Genomic DNA, 25,172 nt, shown 5'->3' on the forward strand with positions numbered 1-25,172 from the left:
AATGTATGAAAATAGGATTGTGGTTCTAAAAAACTCTTTTACACGTTAAAGTTTGTCTTTAATAGACAGGTAAGGTGTATTACAAAATATAACACTGCCCCCTAGTGGATGTTTGTAGACTGACTACATAAAGCAAAAAAGGCCAAAACACAATAACATCACTTTTCAGAACTATATCTCCTATGATTGCATGACACAGTCAAATAATACTACCCTTATATGTGTGTTTTTTTGTCCTTTTTTCACAATACATCCCTGGTGCAAAATAGAAACAAATAGTCTTCAGTTTTGTTTCATTCTATTTATTTATTTATTGGCTTATGTAATAGGCACCGTGCTCGTCAAGACACATCTCTGTAAACATCAGATTTTCCCTAACAGTCATCCCAAAAACAAAAAAAAGTGACATTTTAAAAATGACTATTGGAATAGTTTATAACCATTCAGCGTGATAATAAAAATCAGGACTATTAATGTCAGTAAAGATATGCATCGACATCTTTTTTGCTTAACTTGCAAGCATTAATGAAATCATGTTACATTGAAACTATACATTAGTAAACATTTAAAGCGATAACGTGAAGTATTTTAAAGCTAGATGATATTGCTGCAGCAGCGTGAGCAGTGTTTACTTAGAAGACTATTTCTTCTATGGCGATTTCCTGTTTGTGTCACCCCATGCAGTGCAGTATCGCTTTCAATTTAGCACTAAACTCCCTGGATTTTTCACATTATTTATCTTTCAGCAATTTTCTCACATCGAAACGTTCCCCATCACCGTAGGAAAACTTTTTTCCAAAGTTATCAGCATGCTGGATAGAAAAAAATTATGTAAGGCAATGCTGTGATTCACAGTTTGACCTGATGGCGACCATATTGTCTCACTGTTTTACTGAATAACTGCGAACACAAAGATATAGAAGCTTTTCTGTTTGGCTTATTGTCACACTATACGATGGATCTGCCGCTATTTATCGGTTTAGTTCAGTCCAGTATTTTCTTTGGTCATGGAGGGTTTAGATGACAACAGCTGTGCAAATTAGAATGTACATGAGCATGTGTTTTTGTGTGAAAATGGTGATCAAAATACATTCAAGGACTGATAAAGGAATCTGATATAGTTCCCTTGCCAGTCTCAATACCACTACAACAAAAGTAGCTTTCCAGGACAAATTTCCAACCATAGAAGTACCATGACTTCCAAAATTCTGATGGATGCTCTGAAAGTCTTTAACTTCTTTGGAAGTGCAGCCTTTTGCAATAGCCTGGTTGCAATAATAATAATCATAATTAAGTACATGAGTGTGATTAGTGATCACTGTGCTGACTGATTTGAGTTTTGGAAAGTGTCACTGTATGAGAAGTTGCAGCAGCTGTGTGCAAGATAAGGCAGTAGAAACATGGGATATAAAGTGGGTCCTCGACTTACGTTGGAGGTCCTTTCCTACAGCTCGACGTAAGTCGATTTTCAGCGTAAGTCGGAACTCCGTCGAAAATGTAAACAAGCCGATATGTGCATCATGATATCAATCAGCTGTTCGGAAAAGTCATGAATACCAATGACTTTCATGCACGTGTGAGTCATTTTACATGAAGATAACATGTTGCACTGTTTTTACAACTTGATCTACTTGATCACGCTTGGGAGCCATAATGAAGGGCAAAAAGTTAGTGAATGTAGCACGATCCAGGGTGGCGTACAACCGGCGAATGTAAACAAAGCTGTCTTATAGCGCCGCATGACGACATATTTGTCTGCTCACCGCGAGATGACATATTCATCTGCTCCACTCGCCAACTAGTTCCGCGTAACCAGTTCTGACGTAAAGATGAACCGCTGTACGTCGTACACTGAGGACCCGCACATAACCACTTCCGACGTAACGACGAAACGCCATAGGTCGAGGATGTTGTAAAGGGAAGACCCCCTGTATAAGTTTGAACTGACAATCATACAGTTAATGTATAAATTCACAAATGACAATACATGCAGATGATTTTAACATATGGCTGAATGTGTCTTGTAGAGGTGCCAGGTTGTGAGCAACCAAGGTAGGTAATAAGGTTTGAAAATGACCCAACATTTAAGAGTCAACAGATTTTTTTGTGAGGTTTTCTTGATGTATAGATAGATAGAGAGCAAGTTTGTGATTCTTTATGACCCAAAAATGTGCACAGGCATGAACATGAACAGAACGCTCTGATATAGTGCTGGGTGGATCAGGATCTGGGTGGATTTTTTTTTTCACATTTACAGAGCCAAGGCTGTGTACGAACACCAGATTTTTTCAGAAAATCTACAGGACAGATAGCTGGTGGAGATGTTCACTGAATTTGACAAAAAAAGTGTGAAGAATTAGAATACATATTCTACCATTTATGAATATTTTGTTACATTTTTCACTTTAGATCTGAGGAGGATTCCTGTTGATATGAGAATATAATTAGCTTTTTACTAATTCGCTAATTCAAGTTTATGTGCAAGTAATGCAAAGCCAAAAATATTTGAGATAATATGATAGATTTTTTTTAGATTAACCTAAACATAGTGAGAAAATAAGTGCAGACGTCTCCCTGAGTTTGATTTACACTCAGCGGAGCAGCAGCTCCTCCACCTGCATTAAGATGGTTTTGCAGGCTGCTTGGCATTCTGCTCCTCCTTCAGTTTTGCCTCAGTGAACTCCTGCTTCACCTTCTGCAGCAGTTCTGGACGCAGCAGCACATCCAGAGCCGTCATGGCCAGAGCCTTGGCTGTCCTCAGAGTGAAGAACTGAGCTCTATCATCACCTGTAACAAACACACAGAGTCTGAAAGGGTCAGATATCAACTTTAAAGTGGTCTCTTATATAGAATTTGTTACACAGCAGAAAACTGGTTTTGTGTTTGCATAAAATAAATATATCTTGCACTTCTAGATGCAACAAATGTGCAAATTTTTACATTATTATTGTCACAGTGACTAAATAAAAATTCAGGTTACACTTGTCATAAAAATTTGGAGAGGTGGGGTTGCATACCAGCAGCGACAGTGTATTCCTCTGTGTGGTTCAGAGCATTAGAACCAATGTAGAAGTATGGATGGATGCCAGGAAGAACAAATGACACGTTGCCAAAGTCTGTGGAGACTTTAGAAAACAAGGAAAAGAAACACTGTAATTACACACACAGGGTTGTGGAGGTAAATGTGATGTACAGATTTGAAATGTGAAATGAGTTGCTTCAAACACAGAACATTTACTGTTTTCTTACCAGAAGTGTTGTTCAGAGCTTCTTCATCTGTGGTGAATTCCATCCCCAGAGACTTTCCATTGATCTCATACAGATCCTCAAGTGTTCTGTTTCGCAACATGTTTTCATAAGGGTTCCTCCCATATTCTACTTCAACCTGAGGACAACATTAAGTTGACACAGTGACTTGCAACACTCAGTTAATAAAACTTCATGTGTCATTTCTCACCTCACAGCCGGTTGCCACGGCAGCTGATCTGAAACACCTCTCAGCTTTTTCCTTCAGGACAGAAAGCTCAGCTCTTGACGGGGTTCTCAGATAGTACTCCAGCTCCGTGTAGGCAGGGATGATGTTTGGTTTCACTCCTCCGTGCTTTATGATTCCTGCACAGCACAACACCAATGAATCACACCTCAGTAAAGTCCTGAGAGCGACACATGAGAGTAGAGGAGCATCAGCTGCTCACCATGAACTCTCCAGTCTGGCTTCATCTGCTGTCTGAGTGCAGACAGGTTGTTGTAGCAGAGCACCGCTGCATCCAAGGCATTGATTCCCTCCCAGGGGTAGGCGGAGGCATGAGACGCCTTTCCGTGATACTTTATAGTTACACTGGAAACACGACACAAACATTAGCATATGTAAGCATGCATATCTGCACAAAAAGCATGAAAAATCAAATGACATAATCCTGATGCATTTCAAAATAATGAGCAAAACGTCAACATGGAGAGGATAGTTGGCGATTATAAGTAGCTCACAATCATTTATTGCTAGAAATGTGCACAATGTCATCATGATGAGATCACAACACAGCAATATGACACATGAGATTTCAAGTCACTTCAGTTCTTTTTTTTTTCGTAAACTTATCACATAAAAGTAGGAACGTATGATAATATTGGCCCACCGATATCATCAGCCCGATATTGGCATAAAAATGTAATATCGGTCAATATTGTTATTGCTTTTTTTTCCCTACCATGAAAACCGGTAAAATTCTTATTTTTGCACACACAATGTTTACATTTGGAGAGTCTTGTTGCATTTGAGAATGCATCTAATGGGGAATCACAATAAAATTAGGCATGTGTTGATTCCACGACAGCAGATACGTGATGTTACATAAAATTAGTTAAAAAGCCCACATATATCGGTTTCGGAATCGGAAATTGAGAGTTGGACAATATCGGCATATTGGTTATTGACAAAAACACCAGTATTGGACATCCCTACATAAAAGCACGAGACACTATCACCATTGTTAGAAGACATATTCAGATCCTTTAGTCAAGTCAAAGTGCCAGTACAGTCATGTAAAATATACATTACAGGAAAAGGCCTGCATTAAAATTCCTACTTAAGCAACAACACATACACTACCATTCTAAAGTTTGGAGTCACCCAGACAATTTCATGTTTTCCATGAAAACTCTCACTTTTATTCATGTGTTAACATAATTGCACAAGGGTTTTCTAATCATCAATTATCCTGTCAACACCATTAGCTAACACAATGTAGCATTAGAACACAGGAGTGATGGTTGCTGGAAATGTTCCTCTGTACCCCTATGGAGATATTCCATTAAAAATCAGCCGTTTCCAGCTAGAATAGTCATTTACCACATTAACAATGTCTAGACTGCAAACACACACTGACTGAACTCTTATCTGTTAGAGAAAGTGTGGTGACCATCATGCAAACTATTTTCAAATCCTATGGGATTGCCCACTTATTAGACAGTACTGGAATGATATTCATGGAGCACTGCAAGAAATTTTTAAATGTGTAATTCCATTTGGAATAAAAACTGTTTATTTTGGATGTTTACCACAGGAATGGAGAAAGAAGGATGTATCTACTGACTGATTTGCTCGTTGCAAGGAAGAAATCTACAACTGAGAAATGCTTATCGCAGCAAATGTTATCTTCATTGAAAAAAATGTTTTTCTTTCAAAAATAAGGACATTTCAAAGTGATCCCAAACATTTGAACGATAGTATAAGTATTACCAGTAAAATGTAAAATAAAAGTACTGGTAAATAAATGATATATCATTATATAGGCCATCATCATAGTATTAATACTGAAGCATCAGTGTTTCAGCTGCATGTTACTGTTGTATCTGCTGTAGGTCGAGACAGTCTGAACTACTTTATATACAGTTTTACATACAGGGACACCAGACATCTAAAAGGTGATTAATGGGAGGTGAAAAAAAAGGTCCTGGGGCACAGATCTGTTTTCAATTTTTGCACTTATTTTTTGATGAGATACCTGATCATTTGCACATTTATTGAAATGCAACCATGTGAGAAGTTTTGAGGGAAAAGTAACTCTTTGGTGAAGTTGTTAATAACTCACAGACATGTGAAAAGTTAGCCTGACTGAAAAAGTTGGAAAACCACTGGTTTAATCTCTAACAATGTGTTGTACCTTAAACACTTGCTATATTATCAGTTGTGTCACCTAAATATGAACTACAGCTGTCAAATAAATGCAGCGAAGCACAAAGTTCAACATCTCATTCTAAAGGTAAAATACAAACACCTCAAAACTGCACTCGAGTGCAGTGTTTGAGTAAATGTAGTCATCACTTCCAACTTTGACGGAGAGGGTAAACAATAGATTTCTAAAATGTTAAACTAATCTTTCAAAACTTACTCTTGTATGGCCACAAGAGGGAGATATGCAGCGTCACCCTGCAGGGGGTGAGCCATGAACACCACATCCATACCATCAAAGGCTCCCTCCTTTATCAGATCCACTTTACCTCCTCCGTCCTCCTCAGCAGGAGTCCCCAGCACCGTCACCTGTGGAGACAAGCATTAACGTTATAATCATTAGTTATTATTGGGTGTGATATCTTCTTATAGTGGGGCAGGCAAGCTTTTCTGTGTGGCAACGTGTTAAATATACAGGAATCTGGTACTTACTAGATGTTAGTTATGTTTTCCTGCTCTTAAAAAATGACAAATGTTGCTACTCATTTATTTCCTGCTTGCTGTGTGCTGGGTTTCACAACACCCTGGCACTTATTTACCACATAAAGTAGGTCCAAGAAATGTAAAAAAAAAAAAAAAAAAAAAAAAAGTCTTGTTTACAATAGTTAGTCTGCTCCTTTCCACATGGCTTCGTGTGAAGACTTCAGAGACAGAAGTGTTATTTATTTAGTCATCTTGATATTTTTTTTATTAAAATGTAACTGAGATGTCATGACTGTCCTGGCTGTGGACTTAAGTGACAAACACCCATATAAATATTTGGCACTATATAGATAAAACTGAATTAAATTGAATGAGGAAGAGGCTGCACAGTGGATTGGTGGTTAGCACTGTTGCCTTACAGCTAGAAGATCCCAAGTTCGTGTCCTGGCCTGGACCTGAGATCTTCCTGCATGGAGTTTGCATGTTCTCCCTGTGAATGCGTAGGTTTTCTGTAGGTTCTCCGGCTTCCTCTCAGAGTCCAAAAACATGCTGAGGTTAACTGATAATTTTAAATTGTCTGTAGGTGTGAATGCAAGTGTGCTTGTTTGTCTCTCTGTGTAGCCCTGTGATGGACTGGTGATCTGTCAAGAGGATCCCCTGCCTTCACCCCAAGTCAGCTGGGATAGACTCCAGCCTTAGTGACCCTAATGAGGATAAAACGGTGTACAGATAATGGATGGACGAATGAGGAAGTCTCGCTCTTACTTTTTCACAGATTACAACAAAAGTAGTAGTTCAAACTAATGGGGAAAAAAAAATAAGTATAGCAATACAAAAAACACCACGAAGGCTGATTTTGTACTGTCAACATATATCAACACACGTGAAACGCACTTGTTTTGATTTTCTCCCACCAGAAAAAAATACTTCAATATTCAAATACTATGATCCAAGAAATTAAACCTGTCTATACTAATATATTTTGATTGCATCAGTGGCCAGGAGGGTATTTCTGGGGCATCCTCCCTGGTTTACCCTCCTTGGTGTGTTACTGTGAGTGTAGCTCGGTGCTCAGGTGTTACCTGCACCCGGACAGGCAGCTTGTGTGTGTTTTCCAGCACCGCTTTGAGCCCCAGAGCCGCAGCAGCTCCAACCTCAGCTATCAGGTTGTGTCCACATGCGTGTCCAATAGCAGGCAGGGCGTCGTACTCACACAGGAAGCCCACACTGACCACGTCTTTCTGCTCGCTGTCTCCAACCCAACAACACGCTCGAAACGCAGTCTGCAGTTTGTAGTGAGGGTCCACCTTCCAGCCTTCCTCCTGACTGAAAAACTCCACCAGTCTGAGGTGAGCCTTGTTCTCCTGGTAAGCCAGCTCCGGACAGCTCCAGATGTCCTGACTGAGGCTGTGCAGCTTCGCTTCGGCTTCGTCTATGGAGCGACAGAGTCTCTGTTTGAGCTGCAGCAGCAGCTCTGCTCCCTCAGACATGTTTCACTCTCAGTGTGTTGTTGTGTTTAGATGTTAGTCTGTTAATGGAACACTTCAGCTCTGTACTGCTGCAAAAATCACGTGATCAAACTTTTTTGTAAAAAACTTTATTGAACAAAGCTCATGTATAGAACATACAGATGACAGCTATACAGTTACAGGGTATGGAGGACCAATAGTGTCACGAAACACTCCCTTACAAAGTCAGAAAGCAGTAGCTACAAGACAGCAAAGACAAAGGCTGGAAGTTTAAAGGGTTTTAGCTAAATTTTGTAATAAATATTTTGCATATTTTAATTTATTGCCTCATTTTTTTAATATATCTCTTTAAATAACTGTGATATGCCTTTAAACTATATAAAAGATATTTAGTTTACTCCACTATCAATCTTACTAAGTAAACACTTTATTGAACTAGGTCTGTGTACATCACATATATATATATGGTAGCTATAAAGTTACAGGGTTAGGAAGACAAATAGTGTCACGAAACATCCCTTACAAAGTCAGAAGGCTGTCGCTATAAAAAAGGTAACAAATCAGCCAAATAGCAAATATTTTGTAAAGTCTTAATTTATTGCCTCATTTTTTTAATTTAAATTTTTTAATAATTGTGACAACCCTTTAAACAATCTAAGAGACATTTAGTTTACGCCACTATTATATGTAGGACCACAAATGTCATGATACTCCCCTACAAAGGCAAAGAGCAGAAACTAAAGACACAGCAAAAAAAAAAAAAAAAGTTGAAAGATTAAAGGCCTTTAGCTAAACTGTGTAGCAACTATTTTGTAAAGTCTAAATTTTATGCCCCTTATTCCTATTAATTTAGCCTATTAAATAATTGTTACAGGACTATACATGGCAGCTGTTAAGTTACATATATGGAAGACTACAAGTGTCTTATTGTGCTAGAGCTGAACAATTTAAGGAAAATATCTAATTGCAATTTTTCTGACAGATAATGCAATTTTATTTGCGATACAACTGTTGTGAAATCAAGCTTCAGTTCAATATTCCAGAACAGATTTGAACTTTTAGTGCACTAAAGACTGTAGAGATGACAAACACAATGACATGTGATCATTTCTATTTTATCTTTTTCTCATTTATAATAATAGGAAAAAAAATAGTTTATTAATCAATTTAATTATGACCCCAATGTATTAAAACATAAGTTTACGAGGGAGAAATCATGTGAATTGCACTAGACTACTCCCTAACATTGTTAATCAGTTATTCAGTTTCTTTAGAAAATAAATAGAACTAATTGAATTTTTCTTCTCTTTTTTCTTTTTAATTGCTCACAATGTTACTCTTCAAATGCATTTGCATATAAAATAGAAATACTTTTTGTTTTCAGACTGAGGTAAATACTTTTTAGGAATCAAGAATTGCCCTGAGATGGAAACATTTAGTGCACAGATGGAAAATAAAGCAGAATCAACTGAACTGAGACATTGTGATGAATAAAGAAAGATATCACCTAAAATCTGTCAGCATTTCTTTGCACAGCAGAGTGTTCTTGACTGCAGAGAGTCTCCATAAGTCTGAATGACAGCAGCTCCTCCACCTGCATTAAGATGGTTTTGCAGGCTGCTTGGCATTCTGCTCCTCCTTCAGTTTTGCCTCAGTGAACTCCTGCTTCACCTTCTGCAGCAGCTCTGGACGCAGCAGCACATCCAGAGCCGTCATGGCCAGAGCCTTGGCTGTCCTCAGAGTGAAGAACTGAGCTCTATCATCACCTGCAACAAACGCACTGTTAGTCTGAAATGATCAACTTTAGTGTTCACTCAGCTCAAGATTTAGCTGAAAACTGAATAACACATCATCAGGGGTTGCATACCAGCAGCGACAGTGTACTCCTCTGTGTGGTTCAGAGCATTAGAACCAATGTAGAAGTATGGATGGATGCCAGGGGCTACAAATGTCACATTGCCAAAGTCTGTAGAGCCTGAAGATTAAAAAGAAGAGAGAAGTTTAGAAGGAAAAACACAAATATCCATCCAACATCCTGATGTAGAAGCGCTGTTTGCCAGACACACATGATTCACACAGACCAGATTCATTTTTGAGAACATCTTCATCTGTAGTGAAGTCCATGCCCAGAGCTTTGCCATTCATCTCATACAGCTCCTCCAGTGTTGCAATGCGGAGCATGTTGTCATATTGATTTCTTGCAAACTCTACTTCAACCTGAAAATGAGAGGATTTTTTTTAAATTTGAGGATTTGTTGCCGTCTACACAAACTAAAAAAAGAGATAATGACATTATTTGTACATGCACTACCATTCAGAAGTTTGGGGTCACTTAGAAATGTCCTTATTTTTGAAAGAAAAGCATTTTTTCAATGAAAATGACAGTAAATTAATCAGAAATACAGTTTAGACATTATTAATGTGTGCAGATAATCTGAATGAAGAAAAACATTTAAAAGTTGAAATCTTCACATCATTGCATGTGTGACTGTATGAATATAATCCAAGTCAAACTAAAGAAATATTTAAGAATATGTCACATCTGCTTCAATTCACTTTTGATGGCAGAAAGGCATCACTTATAGCAAGCATGTGTTAACCCCTATTAATTAACCACTCTGCTGTATTTTAAATAGGATTAACCAAGATTAGGCATCATTTAAAATCACAAACCTTCATGATTCAAATAGTGTACTCTACTTAAAAATATCTATACCACAGCGGCAATACTTCATTACTTTGTCAGAAGAATGCTTACACAGCAATGGATTTGTTTCGTACCTTTGCTGTCGTCTATAGGGGCACATACTTATATGCTGCCATCTATTTTCAATGGGTGAACAAAATGCTTCCAAGCTTGAAGTCTTTTTTCAGTGAACTGGATGAATATTAAAGGGAAATGAATGCAGCGGCACAGAGAGTCCAAAAAGCTCCTTCATCGTTGTCCCCTGATCTTTCCTCACCTCACAGCCGGTTGCCACGGCAGCTGATCTGAAACACCTCTCAGCTTTTTCCTTCAGGACAGAAAGCTCAGCTCTTGACGCGGTTCTCAGATAGTACTCCAGCTCCGTGTAGGCAGGGATGATGTTTGGTTTCACTCCTCCGTGCTTTATGATTCCTGCACAGCACAACACCAATGAATCACACCTCAGTAAAGTCCTGAGAGCGACACATGAGAGTAGAGGAGCATCAGCTGCTCACCATGAACTCTCCAGTCTGGCTTCATCTGCTGTCTGAGTGCAGACAGGTTGTTGTAGCAGAGCACCGCTGCATCCAAGGCATTGATTCCCTCCCAGGGGTAGGCGGAGGCATGAGACGCCTTTCCGTGATACTTTATAGTTACACTGGAAACGTGACGCAAACACACTTCTGTGATTTCATGAGGATGCTAGGGCCAACTATGAAATACAGTAAGAAGGCAGATCAGTAGAAGAAGCAACACAAAGGACCACTTGTATCACATAACGAGACCTCCACTAAAGTACCCTGTGTGTTTTCAGATAAACAGGACATATTTAACAGGATATTGCGCTGTAATAAAACGTACTCGTGCACAGCCACACAGGGCAGGTATGGGGCGTCCTCTTTTGACGGATGGGCCATGAACACCACATCCAGACCTTCAAATGCTCCCTCCCTTAACATGTCGATTTTACCTCCACCATCCTCTTCAGCGGGAGTCCCCAGAACCACCACCTGTGGAGACACACACAGATTCACACTCCAGCTGGTTCTTGTTAAACTAATCATGTCCAGGCTAACTAAACTACAAGATTTCATTAATTTGTTCCAAACTGGGCATGAACTTCTCTAGTTGGGTGAAAACATTCTGCGTGCAGTTGTCTTACCTGCACCCGGACAGGCAGCTTGTGTGTGTTTTCCAGCACCGCTTTGAGCCCCAGAGCCGCAGCAGCTCCAACCTCAGCTATCAGGTTGTGTCCACATGCGTGTCCAATAGCAGGCAGGGCGTCGTACTCACACAGGAAGCCCACACTGACCACGTCTTTCTGCTCGCTGTCTCCGACCGAACAACACGCTCGAAACGCAGTCTGCAGTTTGTAGTGAGGGTCCACCTTCCAGCCTTCCTCCTGACTGAAAAACTCCACCAGTCTGAGGTGAGCCTTGTTCTCCTGGTAAGCCAGCTCCGGACAGCTCCAGATGTCCTGACTGAGGCTGTGCAGCTTCGCTTCGGCTTCGTCTATGGAGCGACAGAGTCTCTGTTTGAGCTGCAGCAGCAGCTCTGCTCCCTCACACATCTTGTTTACTGTGGCTCAAAGGTTGCTGCTATCTTAGTATCATGTTACAGTCACTCCCCACACCCTCACCCCCTCCAATACGAGGGCTAAATTAGTAACAGAGTAGTTTCAAAATAGTCCTCACACACAACGCAGCATACTGGTGAATTTCTGAGATACTATTTTACACAATGATAACCTGCTATTTCCTGATCATGAGAACTACTCAGCCTGTGTGCTGCTGTCATTAAAGGAGAATACCAAATGTAAGATATTCCAAGATTGAACTTTTCACTAAAATTGTGGAGCTGACGTCAAATGTAATTGAACATTTTTTAACCAAATTAAAAAATAATGTAAATTTAAAGTATCCTTGCTAGGTAATTTTCAATGGAGTCATACACTTTAAGAGAGTTCCAATACAAAGCATGAAACTCAGCTGCATTGGGAGTTTACAGTTAAGTTTCAACTCTTGTCACGAGTTGGATATTTCCATACTGTTACGCCCAGCCTAGGGGTCACTGTGCGTAACACGAAGAGGCATCCTTCCCCTGGTCCCAAGCATTTCCAACACACGTTTTCACAAAAAGATTAGGTATTTATTTCTCAACAAATTTTAAGAACTGAAACAATGGGGGACTGGTAACTGAAAGCGACAGTGAGCAAAACCAAAAACAACAAACAAAACGCCACTAAGCTATTAACCCAAAACTGATCTGCCAAAAACAAAAAGGTAAAAAGAACAACAAAGCCTAACTTCCCTATTCTAACTTAAACATGAGAAAAAAAACGGTTAAACAAAAGGTGGCTGCTGACTGCGATCACTCAATATTAAATCCCTAAATCACAGCTGATCACTGGAACCCAAGTGTGCTGACGTGTAGGTTGGAAGCAGGGTAGGATGTAGCCACGCCCTCGGACCCTCTGACCCGAAGACGACGTCACGGTTCCGCCTTTATATCGCGGTCTTCCTGGTACAGCCAACCAATCCAGTGCCGAGCCGTCATCCTGGCGACCAACCGTGGCCGTGGTGCGGCGCAGCCCTATTTGCATACATGATAGGGACATAAAAAGGACAGACGCAGCACAGGAAACTACGATAACGACCGCAGTCGTAACACATACTAAATACAATAAAAATATACAGCTTTCATTCTCATAAAAGTCCCAAAACACTGCAGACATGGAATTAAAATGTTGATATCTGTGTTTATATCAGTAATACTGGGACCAGATCAAAACCAAATTTTGTAGTGTGGCCCACATGTAAAAATGATGAGAAACAATAGCATGCTTAGAATAACTTTTATTGTGGTAAATGTTTCTGCACCTTGTTTATTCATCCACAGATCTGGTCAGGTTTGTTTTGACCACTTGTGCGTTTCTTTGTCCCCTCAGACCTGCCAGGTAGATCTGGGGTTTGGGCACGTTGCTCTCACTGTCTCTCTTGCTTTGACAGGCAGCGTCTTTGGGAAGCCAGGTCTGAGTGGCGTTTTCCCGTCTCAGGTGGCTCAGATCAGTCTGCATCGAGTGCGTCACTTTGGTCCGAAGATCAACCTGGGTTTATGGAACACAAAACAAAGATTATGACACACTTAAAATAAGGCAACAAATTCAGCGCAGTATTAACCTCCTTCCTCCAGTGGATCCCTGTAGAGCAGGGGTGTCAAACATATGGTCCTTGGGCCAAAGCCAGCCCTCCAGAGGGTCCAATCTGGCCCTCAAAGCGTAAAAATCACAGAGATGACATCAACTGCAAAATGTAAATTTGTAAAACTATATAGTTTTAAAATAATTTCTAGACTATGACACGTTGTTTTGATCATAAAATAGTAGTGTTTCTTGTTTTTGTCATTTTGTGTTTCCCTTTTGTCTCGCTTGTGTTTTTTGTCTTATATTTGTCATTTTGTTTGGCTATTCGTTCTTTTGTGTAGCATTTTTGTCGTTTTTTTGTCTCACTTGTGTTGTTTTTTTTTAGTTTTTTTAGTCGTTTAGTTTCTTGCTTTTGTCATTTTTTGTCTCGTTTTTGTCGCTTGTAACTTTTTTGTCTAATTTTTTGTTTTGTTTCGTGTCATCTGTCTCATTTTTTGTCGTTTTGTGTCTCGTTTTTTTAATATTTTGTCTTGTTTTTGTTGTCTTTTCTGACTTTTGTCGTTCATCTCATGTTTTTGTCGCTTTGTTTCTCATTTTGTACTGCATTTTTTTCTTGGTTATTTATAGGTTATTACGTTATGATTTTAATGGTCCTGCCCTCTTGAGATCAGATTGTGCAGAATGTGGCCTCTGAACTAAAATCAGCTTGACACTTCTGCTGTAGAGGGACTTGACTTTATCTGTCATTAAATCACAACATCGATCAAAGGTTGCCAAGCGTAGCGCATTTACTGAAGAGGCCTCCTGCCATTACAATAACTAAAATGGATGCATTGTTGTTCTTCATTGCTGTTGCATTTGAGATACAATAAAATCAGCATCACTAGCCCACTGTTACATACTAACATTTACTCTCTAGCTTTGAGAAAGTGGAAATAAAAAACAATCACTTTGATAATAAGAATAAGAAGCTTATTGTATTTCAAAATTCAAAAGTGTCTCCTATTCATAGAGCCTAATGCCCATTTTGGCTGCATAGTTATGCAGCTGTTACTGGCTGATTATGGGGATGTTTGTTCAGGTGGAACTGTTAAAATATAGTCTAGGCGTTGCAGTTTTTCACTGGTGAGGAATTCTACTTTCATGCGGCTCACCAGTTGAAGAGCTTTCCGTCGAAGCTCCCACTCATTCCACTCATATGACTTCACGATGTTTGTCTCCATCGGGTGTAGGTCAGTCTGGGTGCCACTCTCACACTTGGTGAATGGCTTCACCAGCAAACTCTCTCCTGGCTGCAACTGCAAAAGAGTCAAAAATTACATTTATTGTGAAACTCCCAGTAAGTGTGGTGCAAGTGGAGTTTCTGAGGGAGACAGTGATAGTGACAGATAGCATGCATTGCTCTTGACCACAATTCTATTCTTAATACCACCACCGGATTGTACCAAAGTGATGTTTCAAATCCTTTTGTGTAATTATTCAAATATATACTGAAATATGTGTTCTAATAAGCAATAGGTGCGTGGTGAAGTTGTGTCTTGTTCTGAGACTATCGAGCTGACCTCAGAGTACGGACTGACACAGGAAAACTGGTGGAGTTTGAGGAGCTGAATGAGTTCAGGGGAGCACTTGGCCTTTTCTGCCACCTTCTCAACAAAGTCATCTGGACTGGAGGAAAAATTCAAGGCAGCTTGTTTGGAGCTAAAAACATAGAACTTCTCCTTGTGTTTCAGGACTCCGATGTGTGGATTACCTGTAAAAGATCAATACAGTCAAATATTCTAAAATAAACACACGGGAATAAGAATGGTTTTCATATTGCATCCCATATTGTGTGTATTAAAGAGCAAAAACATTCTAACCACTTCGGCCGAGCACACTGTTGGTCCATTGGCTGAAGTTAGCAACAATTCAACAAGACCTATGGCTGAATATTGCATTGGTGTATCATAAAGACAGTACCTGGAAGTAAAAGCCCATCTCTGTTCACAAGTGTGTAGCCACAGACTCCATTATACTGTTGTGGCAGCTCATTAAAACTGGTTGTTGTTTCAGGCAGGAGCCATTCCTGTGGCGTCAACTGATCTGGATCAATACGCTCATCTGGAAGGCCAATGCAGGACACAGCTGTTTAAGATTCAGATAAACTTGGATCTGTTTTTACTCTGGAGACATCAGCAATACCTGAGGACTCTGTCATTCTCTGTTCATCTGTCTTCACCTGGGATGCCTCCAGCAGGCTGTCCAGATAAGATTCAGAGAAAATCTTGGCCTGAGAGGCGAGGAAAGGCTGAAGATTGAGTGTGATGTTATTGAGGATATTCAGAAGCTCAGCCTCATCCTGAAGTCCAGACCATAGCTTTGACAGGACCTTGAACAGTGGCTGGAAGAAAATATGAGGAATGAAAAAAATGCTCCTTGGAAAATACAAAAACTAAGCAGAGACATTTGATATTGCTGTCATGTCAGTGTGTTAAGCGCAGAGCTGGGTATGGTTATTCTGGCTTCACATGAGAACCAAAGGGGAAAGCAGTTACCAACACCTTGAAAACTAAGTAGTTAGCTCTTTGTATCACATTTGTTTAATCAATATACAAACAAGAAAAGCACTCAGAGAGTGCAGTACTCTGCCAAGGCCTTCATTCCCCAACGGGCATTGTCAGAAACGCAGCATTTTTTAAATTTTTTTTTTTTTTTAGAAAAGCAGCATTTGTTTATTAGTTATAGATGATCAGAAATTACGGCATCAATCTCATACAATGTTGACACCTCTTCTGTGGAGTTAAGCAATGAGAACGAATGCAGACAAAAAAAAAAAAAAGAAATCACGGCAACATAGAATGCAACCATTTAATATCAATGTACCCACAAACAAAATTACCTTGTGCTGAGCACAGGTGTGTGTCATGCATGTGTGCATTATGTACAGATACCAAATCACGTGACCTAAATATGTAGCGGGCGGCGGGAATTGATGGGACTTGGAAACACCCCCACAATTTAATCAATTGTTCCTTGTATCATTTCTAAGGATAAGTCCCATAAGTCAGCAGCGGTCAATTTGTTGTAGGATCGCAATCATGTGATTGTCAGCAGGCAGGTGACATAGCGTTCACTTGTTGTCATAGTTACACAGATGCCGTGCCGCTATCTCGCTATGATACGGAAATCCTTAACAAATCCGTGGATCCAAACTATAAGCCAGATCCCAGCCAAAATTTAATGAGGCGGTCCCTGTGTCATTTCTGACCTTCCCTGAAATTTTCATCCAAATCCGTTAGTCCGTTTTTGAGGATTGTGGTAACAGACAGACAAACATACACTGATTCTCACATAACTGCTGCGTTCTTTGACAGAGTAACTCATTTTAGTGTGAGCTATATGCTGGAGCTATTCCTAGACTAATAATAACAATTTATCTCTCCATGATGATACAAAATATGGAAACCTTGCTGAGACAACAAGACTCTGCGATGCTGCACACAATCACTGCACCAGGCTGTTCACCAAAAAATTGTTTCATTAGGTACAGTAAAAAAAGAAAACTAAAACCACAGATTTTAAATTGTCACACTTAGGTTTGTGAGAAGATAAAATAATTACAAGATAATGATGTCCTCCCATTTCCAGTCTTTATGTTAAGTCTATATGCCTAGCTAATCATTTCCTGAATTCAACCCTGTACCTAACATATAGACATAAGGCTGACATAGATAGGCACAAGAGAGTTAATCATTTAGATGAATTTTAACTAAACATAAAAGCAGTAGCAACACAAGAGATCACTTACAAAAACTGTTGCGGTTGGTACCGCCATCTTTGGTTGCACAGTTTCTTTCAGCAGCTTCATCTGTGATGAGAGTTCAGTCTGCAGGATTTCAATGTGCTTGGTACATAAATCTGCATCAGCCTAGTGGTAAACAGAAAAGCACATTATTGTTACTAAACGTTTTTCTCAGTAGTAACCTAAAGCATAAATGTAGTGGCCTTCTTTCATTTAATAACCTGCACAGAGAAAAACATTAATTGGGTGTCGCAGGCACAGGTTTTAGTCTCAACCATAGCTCCTAATTGGAAACATGCAGTACAGTGTGCCTCAATGGTCACTTCTGGGTCAATTTTGCTTAATATATGCCACTGCTAGAACACTTAATTTGTAGTTATTGTGTGCTTTTTTTTAACTTTTCATTTTTTTGTACTTCCCTGTTAGACACAATGACCCTGACATGCTGAGTTGCCTGCAAGACTGCCTGCAGTTTTTTGGATGTAAAAAACACTTTCTCCAGCTCAACAACAATAAAATTGAGATCTTAGTCATTGGAGGACATTGCCATACTTCATTTGACAGTAATTTAAGTTTCTAACAGCACAACACAAAATCAATCTCATCTTGTTTTTTTTAAATCATCTTTTAAGTATTTATTTTTATGTCATTAACTTTCTGTCTTCTCTCTCCTGTAGTTTTTACTGTTTTCTCTCTCCTGCTCAGTTTTTTTCTGTTTGTTGTTTTTCAATGCTCATATTCTGCCTCTCTGCCGACCTCCCTCCCCGATTTAGGTTCAGTCAGAGGTTTCCTACTATTAAATGGGAGTTTTTCCCTCCCTACTGTTGCCAAGTGTTTGCTCAAAATGGAATTTTTAGTTTCTCTCTATAATAAACAGTATGTCTTTGTAAAGTACTTTCCAACTTGTTTTTGAAACACTCAGTATAAATAAAGTTATTATTAGTATCTTTTTATAACAGTAATAAATGCAGGCTACATTAAAATACCACCTTTTCATAATTACTAGCTACTGCTACCTCACCAGTAACATTCTGAGGAAAACTTCATGCTGCCTGACGTTGTAGAGAGCCTGTCTGAGCAGAACAATGAGCACGTCACACTGTTTGGGCTGAACGTCAGGGTCGGTTAGCTTCTCCAGCAGAGCTGTATACTTCCACGCCAAACTCTGTGTCACACGTAGCTCGTTTTCTATACTTTTAGTGGTGACGGGAAGAACTTCTTTGACAACTGTAGGTACTGTAGAGAGAATGTACAAAGAAGTTGATCATTAGTGAAGAACAAAAATGCAGTTTGTTGATGTTGTTGAAGACACCAAATGAAGACTTTACACTCTTGGATGAAATCAAATATCACTGTTGCAGACTGAATTCTCACATTGTAGCAATTGCTATAGGTACTTTTAACTATTGTGCACTTAACAACTGGAGCTTCTCATAATCTGAACCTTTAAGAATCCATAAGGCCTACGTTCTCCCTCCTGTTTCCATGTTCTTTTGGACATCACTCAAAAGATAACACTGGGAAAATGTGGTCATTTTTATATACTGTTTTTTAGGCAAGTGTATCGAATCTTCAGCTGTGGGACACACATCAATACAAAAAGTGGAACTAAAATAGACAAAAAAGATCATTTATTTTAATGCTTGCATCTAGTAATAAAAGAGGAGGCCAAGTTGCAGTAGGAGGTTGACAGAATGAATCAGACAGAGGATCTGAGACGAGCATCAGAACCAGCTCCTGTGCCTACAGACAAACTCTGAAGGGCCAGATGCAGCTGCCAGCCACAGTTAAAACCTCACAGATATTCGTTTTAGTGTGATGTATGCAAAAGAAAAGCAGCAAATCCTCTTTGAAAAGCCAGAAATGTTAAGCATTTGTCACCAGTGTTGCTTGAGAAATGAAATCATTTATCATTTATCAACCCTGTTACTATTTTTCTGTCAATCAATAATCAGTTACTGTTAGACTGTATATAATGACATGACCAGCACATTATAATCATCTGACCTCCCCTAGACAAATAAATCCTGCCCCAGTGGGGCCACATATCAGCAGAGCTTGTTTTCCAGTTAAGCTTTCAAAATATTTCAAAAAAGTATAGCTGCATGTGACAACTTAAAGATTACAAAGCAACCTGCAACATAACCATTGTGCTAAATCTGTTATGCAGATCAACTAGGATGAACTGCTAACTGAATGCTGCCAACCTGGCCGATCAATGTACACCTGCTCAGTTTTTACATAAAATTAAAAACTTTACTCAAATCATTGATGTTGACTTCCTCCTCCTCCTCCTCCTTCTTGCTGGCTTTGTTGAAGAGCAGGATCCCAGTGACGAGCATGGTGAGCTCTACAAGCTGCTGCTCCTTGTCTTTCTTTAACAGCACCATGAAGGTTCCCACTTCAGTTTGAGGGAAGACGCTCTGCAGGGCAGCTGAGACAAGAAAACAAGAAGAGAAATCAAGAGTCAGAAACAGAACACACATGACCATTATCTCCACCTCATAGTAACACCGTCGGCCTTTCAATGTGAGCCACTCACTGGACTTTCAGTGTAACTATATAGTCTCAGAAACAGAGAAAGACCTGTAGCCTCTTGCATTGCTTTGTTGTCTGTCGGGGAGCCCATGGCGGAGCGTTGCAGGATATAGCTGACGATTTTACGGTACAGAGCGTCACACTCCTCCCTGGTTTTCACCCTGCTGTCAGTGATCTCTCTGCTCACTGGGATCAGCCTGGACTCCATCACCCGTTGGATTTCCTCAAGAAGCTCCCCTTTACAAATGCAAAGAAAGTGATCATGACAGTCATAATATAACAGAATTGACCTCCCACAAATTTCTCTTGTAACTATGCAGTGCTGTAACAACAAGTCAGAAGGCAAAAACTTGTGTGATATGCTTCACTTTGTTGGTAAAAGCCTTGTATCAGAGTTTTGTATAGTCTGTCTGTAGTTAACTGATGTTGCTAAGTAAACAGCTAATCTGAAAATGGCAAAAATGAAGACGAGTGACAGGTACAGAAAATCTTCACGATGCTTCGAAGTTAATTTTTAAAAAAAGTTTTAACTAGCTCAGTAATTTGATCATTTAAGCTGGGATCAAGTTTTTGCAAGATTTCCTTTGTGGTTTTTAACCTCAAAAGTCACTGTGGGTCACTGTTTTGTTTTCTAGGAAACACATGCAGGCATGAATTGAGTTTTGATAGTTTGTTGTTTACAAAAAATCTCCACCTTGTAACTAATATTGCAGGATTGGAATCACAGATTTGGTGGCACCAGTTAAGTAGTAAAAAAACCTGTCTTGCCAGTTTAAATTAAACCAAATGTAACTCATATCCCATCCAGTGTTTAGCTAGCTAGACAATCCTGTACAAGGCACAGAATATCAAAGTCACTACGCTAAATTAGAAGGTGTAGATCATAATAAGCATCAAGTTACCTGTTCAAAATTACTGCTCAAACCTACAGGCCTACAAACAATACATGAAGTACAACTCTACACCTTGACAACTGAGAATGTAGTTTTTATTACTTACGTCGAGAGGTGTAATTCATATCAAAATACACTTGCATTTTGATTGTATCAAGGGATGGGCTGCACTTTTCCATGAGTTTATCCAGACAAAGCTGTAAGACATGTTGCAAAGGGAGAAGTAAAGTGATTATTCTACAGTTACACATGTACAGTAGGGTGATGACTTTTTTACAACCTCATATCCCTGTATCATAATTTGATGAACTTTTATTAAAGATTAGATAAAATCTTACTTTTAAGGTGATTTGATAAAAAAAAAACCTCACGCACAAAATGATTTAAAAAATTTTAATTATCAGCTTTTTGGCCAGAATTTATCAACTTCAAAACAACTACCAACACTTAGATTATCTTTTAAGGCATTGAATCATTTACTTTTCTATGGTTGGTGCATTTGGTACTGTTTGTGAATGCTTCTTTGGGCTTAACGAATTTAGTCCCATTGATAGTAATAGTGATTTTTTCAAAGTGGTTTGTGCGTGACCTTTTTCAATATTTCAACAGAATAAATGTCATTTTAATCATTAATAGGCAAAAGTTCATTCATTAGTGCTACAGGAAATAATTTTTGAAAAAAAAAGTCAAAAAGTCATCACCCTAATGTACAGTTTAACTGGCTCTTGCAGATTAAATCTGTTTGAATTTAACCTCTTAAAGAATTCAGCATTTCTCTATCCAAATTTTATACCTGCAACTGTTGAAGAGGCTTTAAACTAAACCTAATTGATTTAGATGTTCATGTTGATGTAAACAAGTTAAAAGAATATATAAACATGAATCACGGTAAAAATGTAAATATATCAGTAGATTTTAATTTGTAGTGAATATTTTGCAGCGTTTGACTTGACATGCAAAAGTGTAACTATAGTGTAACGAAAAATACATTAAATTAATTTAATGCCTTAAAAAGCATAATTATATTAGTGGTAGCCTCTCTGAAATATTATGTTATACAAATAAATAAATGACACTGAATAAATGAATGGAGTGACTCACCTCTTCCAGTTTTTGGACATCTTGTTTAGTGAGTGTCCGATCAACATTAAAGCCATTTCTTGGGTCCAACACCACAGCTTTCACCTGAAGAGATTTAAAAGAAAAAAACGATATGTAATTATTATATAGAAAGCACCAAAATAGCGTATAGTCTTGCCAAACCAAGAAGCATTAGTTTGGTAGCTAAAGGTAACTAGCTAACAAGTTAGCAAGCAGCAGGTTAGTTGGGTTTACTGACCATAAAAGCCACCAGAGCGTCCGACACAGACTGTCCCCGCACCGCACACTCCTGGACTATTTCACGAATTATGTTTTTTATCACATTTTCAGCCTGAGCTCGGGACATTTCTAGCGACAGAGTGTAACGGTAAACTACAGATAACAGGCGCTAACGCAGCTGGTTCGCTACAACAGACCGTTGAGAACTGGTTGCCACAGCAACGACGTCAACTCGCGCTGCATTACGCCATGACGTCCGCTAGAGTGCGCTACAGTCAAACTATAACACTACGCTGCTGCCAATGAATGTCTACAGCTTTTTTTTTTTTTTTTTCCAGTTTTGTGATTGTGATTTTCCCTACAAATTATTTAAAACGTACATTAATTATTGATGAATTAATAGTTTAAAACATTTTAGTTTATCTAAAGCAGTAAAAACATAACTATTGTGCATATATTTGCAGCTACTTGACAAAAATATACATACAGAGGTTTGAAAAATGGTAAAATTGTTCCAAGTTATTTTTTTTTACAGATTTTCTTGTTCTTAAATTACAAATAATATTCAATTAAATCATAGGAAATCCAAAATATTTTTTAAAAAATTTTTACAATATATGACTAAAATCACAATTTTACTGTATTTTTAAAAAAATGTCAATAAAAAATAGAAATACAAGTGTAAAATTAGAATTCATATATTAATAAACAACTATTGTGACATTGAAAGTAAAAGTCCGCTGTGATAAATAAAAATACAGCTTTGGAAACAGCCTTTTTAATAAATTAAAACCTATTAATTTAACTATTATATTTTTTCGATTGTCTCATTTATTTCCATCACTCAGAGAATGTGACAAATTAAGAAAGAAATCTTCCAATGAAATAAGTAACTACAGCTATGAAATATATCCTGGAATAAAGGATTGTGGTATTAGAAAATGCTCTTAAGAGACTTTCAAATTGTAAAGTTTCAGAATAAAACACAATGTACAGCAAAAAAGAAAGCAACCGACCCTAAAATTCTGCAATGTTGGACACTAGATAAGTAAGATAGAAGTAGTCAAAATTTCAGTGACTTTTCTATTCATTTCCTACTAAGACAGGCTAAAGAACACTTTCCCTACAGCTGCTACAACTGTGTATTAGTCTCAAGAAATTCAGCAAAGTCTATGACAGTCAAACAAAAAGGGTCAACACAAAAAAATAAATAAAAAAATCAGGATTAAAATATTTATTTCAAAAAACATGGCATAAATAATATGGTTCAGGTGAGAAATTGCTAGATCCAGTCTGTTACAGTACATTTAGAGGAGACAACCAAGATGTGCGTTCTCTTCAAACTTACCAGTAAACAAAAGGCACAGATCAGTTCACTGCTGGCCTTACATAAGAATCATACTGCAGTTCCCACAGTCACATTTCATGGTGATTTCCACTTAAGAGCTGAGCCTTAGGTCACATGACAACCCCATGCCTTTAGAGAGGTAAAACACAAATGCATGCAAAAAGACAAAACGCCAAAGGGTGCAAATAAATCCAATACAGCTAAATTAGATCATGCAAAGGAGAAAAACAAAAAGCAGACCAAGTCAAAATACACAAGGTTGGCAACAGGATCATGGAAATGCAACAATTTGGCACCAATGGAATATTTTTTTTACAAAAATTAATGCTGCTGTGCACGTAGGTGTGGAAAATACATGCAAAGTTCTCACATCAACATATTTTAGAAAAGACACTAAGGGCATGACACTGCACTCACAGAAAATAGTAAAGAAACTTCAAACTTCAAAGGACCAACACTGTACCTGCAGCAGGAGCATTTTAAATCAGAACCAGACCAACACCTGCACTCCACAAACCGTCACCACCTAAAGTCAGCTCAGGGAAATTCAGCATTAAGTTCACTTCTAACAAATCCGCACTTTTCTCCTCTCTGGGTCAAACTACTGCCGCAACAGAAAACGTCCATGTAAAGGAATATTCAGCTTTGATTTGGGAGATATTTCATGAACATTAGGGCCACTGCAATGAAAAATATACATTTAGGAGATTTGCAAAAAAAAGGTAATCTTCCAAAACTCTTTTAAGAAGTCATGTTATAACAAAAACAAAAGTCCACTCACAATGTATAAAAAGAAATTGTAATAATTTGAAAATGTTTAAAGGGAAAAGGTTGTTTTTGTTGTAAGGCTAAAGTCATATTTTATTCCTTGCAGAGGCCTGAATACTCACCATCAAGATCATTGAAGGTTGAATAAAGAAAAAAATAGTTTCATAAATGCAACTTTCACCATGTCTAATTCATAAAATAATTTGATACATCAAATTTACTTTAAATGTTTGTAAAAATACACCGAAATTTGATATTAGATTGATATATATTTAGATATAACGATATAGATATTGGGAGTCAGTAAGTTGAGTTTCCTTCATGTGCCTCAGTTGCTTATTCTGGAAGCAAAGTTGGCAGACATCAATTAAAGGCCAGCTTCAATTATAGTCCCTTAACAATGAACGTGTATATACTTCACTGCTGGGGACACATTTAGCCCCAAAATATGAAATTGAAGACAGTTGTATGGTTCTTAAGGGACAACGATTATAAGGACAGAAATCTTAGGACAGAAGTTTCCTCATTTGCCACATTGGTGGATCTCGACATATTAAGCATAAAGGAGGCAGCAAGCTCACAAAAAAAACCTGCTGGTGTCAAGTAAGAGCTCAAGAGTCGAGATCCACACAGCTGACCAGAGTGAAACCGACTCCACAGGGAAAAAAAACACATATAAACAGATATTTAAAAAGGAGTCAAAGTGGCTCAGAGCAACCCATGGCACTGAATATTGCACTTGGTGAAGTAACTCGCACTAGTCCGCCTCAGAAACACTTCCTGAAGACGATCTGCGGTCCGTACTCCTCGTATTCCTCCTGGCTGATCCATGCAGAGCTGAAGGTGGGCAGGCTGGCCAGCACTGCTCCTCCACTCCACACTGAGAAGTCTCTGTCTTTGGGGCTGCTGACCCTAACGGCCTCCGCCATGTCAGCGGGCAGCAGGTCTACGATTTCAGCCTGGAGCCGCTCGGGCAGGCCGGCCAGCAGAGTGTTCCCACCTTCAGCAAGAGGGAAGAAAAACATTCACCAAAGAGCAGAAGATGAACTGGAAAAAGACCAAATCAAATA

At 38.7% G+C, this 25,172-nt stretch overlaps 4 protein-coding genes across 6 annotated transcripts in view; all 4 read right to left on the minus strand.

Moving 5' to 3' along the window:
• Nucleotides 1-281: 281 nt before the first annotated feature.
• Nucleotides 282-7,719, minus strand: LOC111580841 (peptidase M20 domain-containing protein 2-like). Its single transcript, XM_023288755.3, has 7 exons — nt 7,237-7,719; nt 5,892-6,040; nt 3,696-3,838; nt 3,458-3,612; nt 3,250-3,385; nt 3,018-3,125; nt 282-2,787 (listed from the first exon to the last, which is right to left on the minus strand). The coding sequence occupies exons 1-7, from the start codon at nt 7,642-7,644 to the stop codon at nt 2,621-2,623; spliced, it is 1,266 nt and encodes a 421-aa protein (XP_023144523.2). The 5' UTR covers nt 7,645-7,719; the 3' UTR covers nt 282-2,620.
• Nucleotides 7,720-7,734: 15 nt separating this feature from the next.
• On the minus strand, nt 7,735-12,040 carry LOC111580838 (peptidase M20 domain-containing protein 2-like). The gene is made up of 7 exons (XM_023288754.3): nt 11,472-12,040; nt 11,171-11,319; nt 10,825-10,967; nt 10,587-10,741; nt 9,705-9,840; nt 9,491-9,598; nt 7,735-9,389 (listed from the first exon to the last, which is right to left on the minus strand). Exons 1-7 carry the CDS (start codon nt 11,877-11,879, stop codon nt 9,223-9,225), a joined length of 1,266 nt encoding a protein of 421 aa, XP_023144522.2. The 5' UTR covers nt 11,880-12,040; the 3' UTR covers nt 7,735-9,222.
• A 465-nt stretch (nt 12,041-12,505) lies between these two features.
• Nucleotides 12,506-23,472, minus strand: cfap206 (cilia and flagella associated protein 206). Of its 3 annotated transcripts, none has more exons than XM_055016262.1 (13): nt 22,006-22,349; nt 21,768-21,851; nt 20,773-20,863; nt 19,822-20,010; nt 19,496-19,669; nt 18,257-18,471; nt 17,242-17,361; nt 15,636-15,834; nt 15,414-15,554; nt 15,014-15,204; nt 14,606-14,749; nt 13,298-13,415; nt 12,506-12,901 (listed from the first exon to the last, which is right to left on the minus strand). In XM_055016262.1, the coding sequence occupies exons 1-13, from the start codon at nt 22,111-22,113 to the stop codon at nt 12,690-12,692; spliced, it is 1,986 nt and encodes a 661-aa protein (XP_054872237.1). In that variant the 5' UTR covers nt 22,114-22,349; the 3' UTR covers nt 12,506-12,689. The 3 variants fall into 3 exon arrangements, with proteins under 3 accessions (XP_054872237.1, XP_054872238.1, XP_023144521.2); XM_055016263.1 differs by lacking the exon at nt 22,006-22,349 and adding an exon at nt 23,335-23,472 and having other exon boundaries at nt 12,514-12,901; XM_023288753.3 differs by having other exon boundaries at nt 12,764-12,901; nt 13,189-13,415; nt 22,006-22,341.
• The window catches only part of LOC111580836 (uncharacterized), a 34,603-nt gene continuing 32,636 nt past the window's right edge, over nt 23,206-25,172 (minus strand). The window contains exon 23 of the mRNA XM_023288752.3: nt 23,206-25,102. Coding sequence (XP_023144520.2) covers nt 24,870-25,102 — 233 coding nt within the window. The 3' untranslated portion in view covers nt 23,206-24,869. The remainder of the gene's footprint in view (nt 25,103-25,172) is intronic.

This window comes from Amphiprion ocellaris, chromosome 12 (genome assembly GCF_022539595.1).
Source record: "Amphiprion ocellaris isolate individual 3 ecotype Okinawa chromosome 12, ASM2253959v1, whole genome shotgun sequence".
Classification (NCBI taxonomy): domain Eukaryota; kingdom Metazoa; phylum Chordata; class Actinopteri; family Pomacentridae; genus Amphiprion; species Amphiprion ocellaris.

What these genes read in the sequence shown, in the direction of transcription:
- LOC111580841 (XM_023288755.3), bottom strand. Translation starts at nt 7,644, where the DNA reads ATGTCTGAGGGAGCAGAGCTGCTGCTGCAGCTCAAACAGAGACTCTGT. An exon ending in CCTCTTGTGGCCATACAAGA is followed by an intron (nt 3,839 to 5,891) that starts GTAAGTTTTGAA and finishes TCGTGTTTCCAG; the next exon opens with TGTAACTATAAAGTATCACG. An exon ending in GGAATACACTGTCGCTGCTG is followed by an intron (nt 2,788 to 3,017) that starts GTATGCAACCCC and finishes TGTTTGTTACAG; the next exon opens with GTGATGATAGAGCTCAGTTC.
- LOC111580838 (XM_023288754.3), bottom strand. Translation starts at nt 11,879, where the DNA reads ATGTGTGAGGGAGCAGAGCTGCTGCTGCAGCTCAAACAGAGACTCTGT. An exon ending in AGCTGCCTGTCCGGGTGCAG is followed by an intron (nt 11,320 to 11,471) that starts GTAAGACAACTG and finishes GTGTCTCCACAG; the next exon opens with GTGGTGGTTCTGGGGACTCC. An exon ending in GCCAGACTGGAGAGTTCATG is followed by an intron (nt 10,742 to 10,824) that starts GTGAGCAGCTGA and finishes TGTGCTGTGCAG; the next exon opens with GAATCATAAAGCACGGAGGA.
- cfap206 (XM_055016262.1), bottom strand. Translation starts at nt 22,113, where the DNA reads ATGTCCCGAGCTCAGGCTGAAAATGTGATAAAAAACATAATTCGTGAA. An exon ending in ATGTCCAAAAACTGGAAGAG is followed by an intron (nt 20,864 to 21,767) that starts GTGAGTCACTCC and finishes CATGTCTTACAG; the next exon opens with CTTTGTCTGGATAAACTCAT. An exon ending in AGTCAACATCAATGATTTGA is followed by an intron (nt 18,472 to 19,495) that starts GTAAAGTTTTTA and finishes TTCTCTCTACAG; the next exon opens with TACCTACAGTTGTCAAAGAA.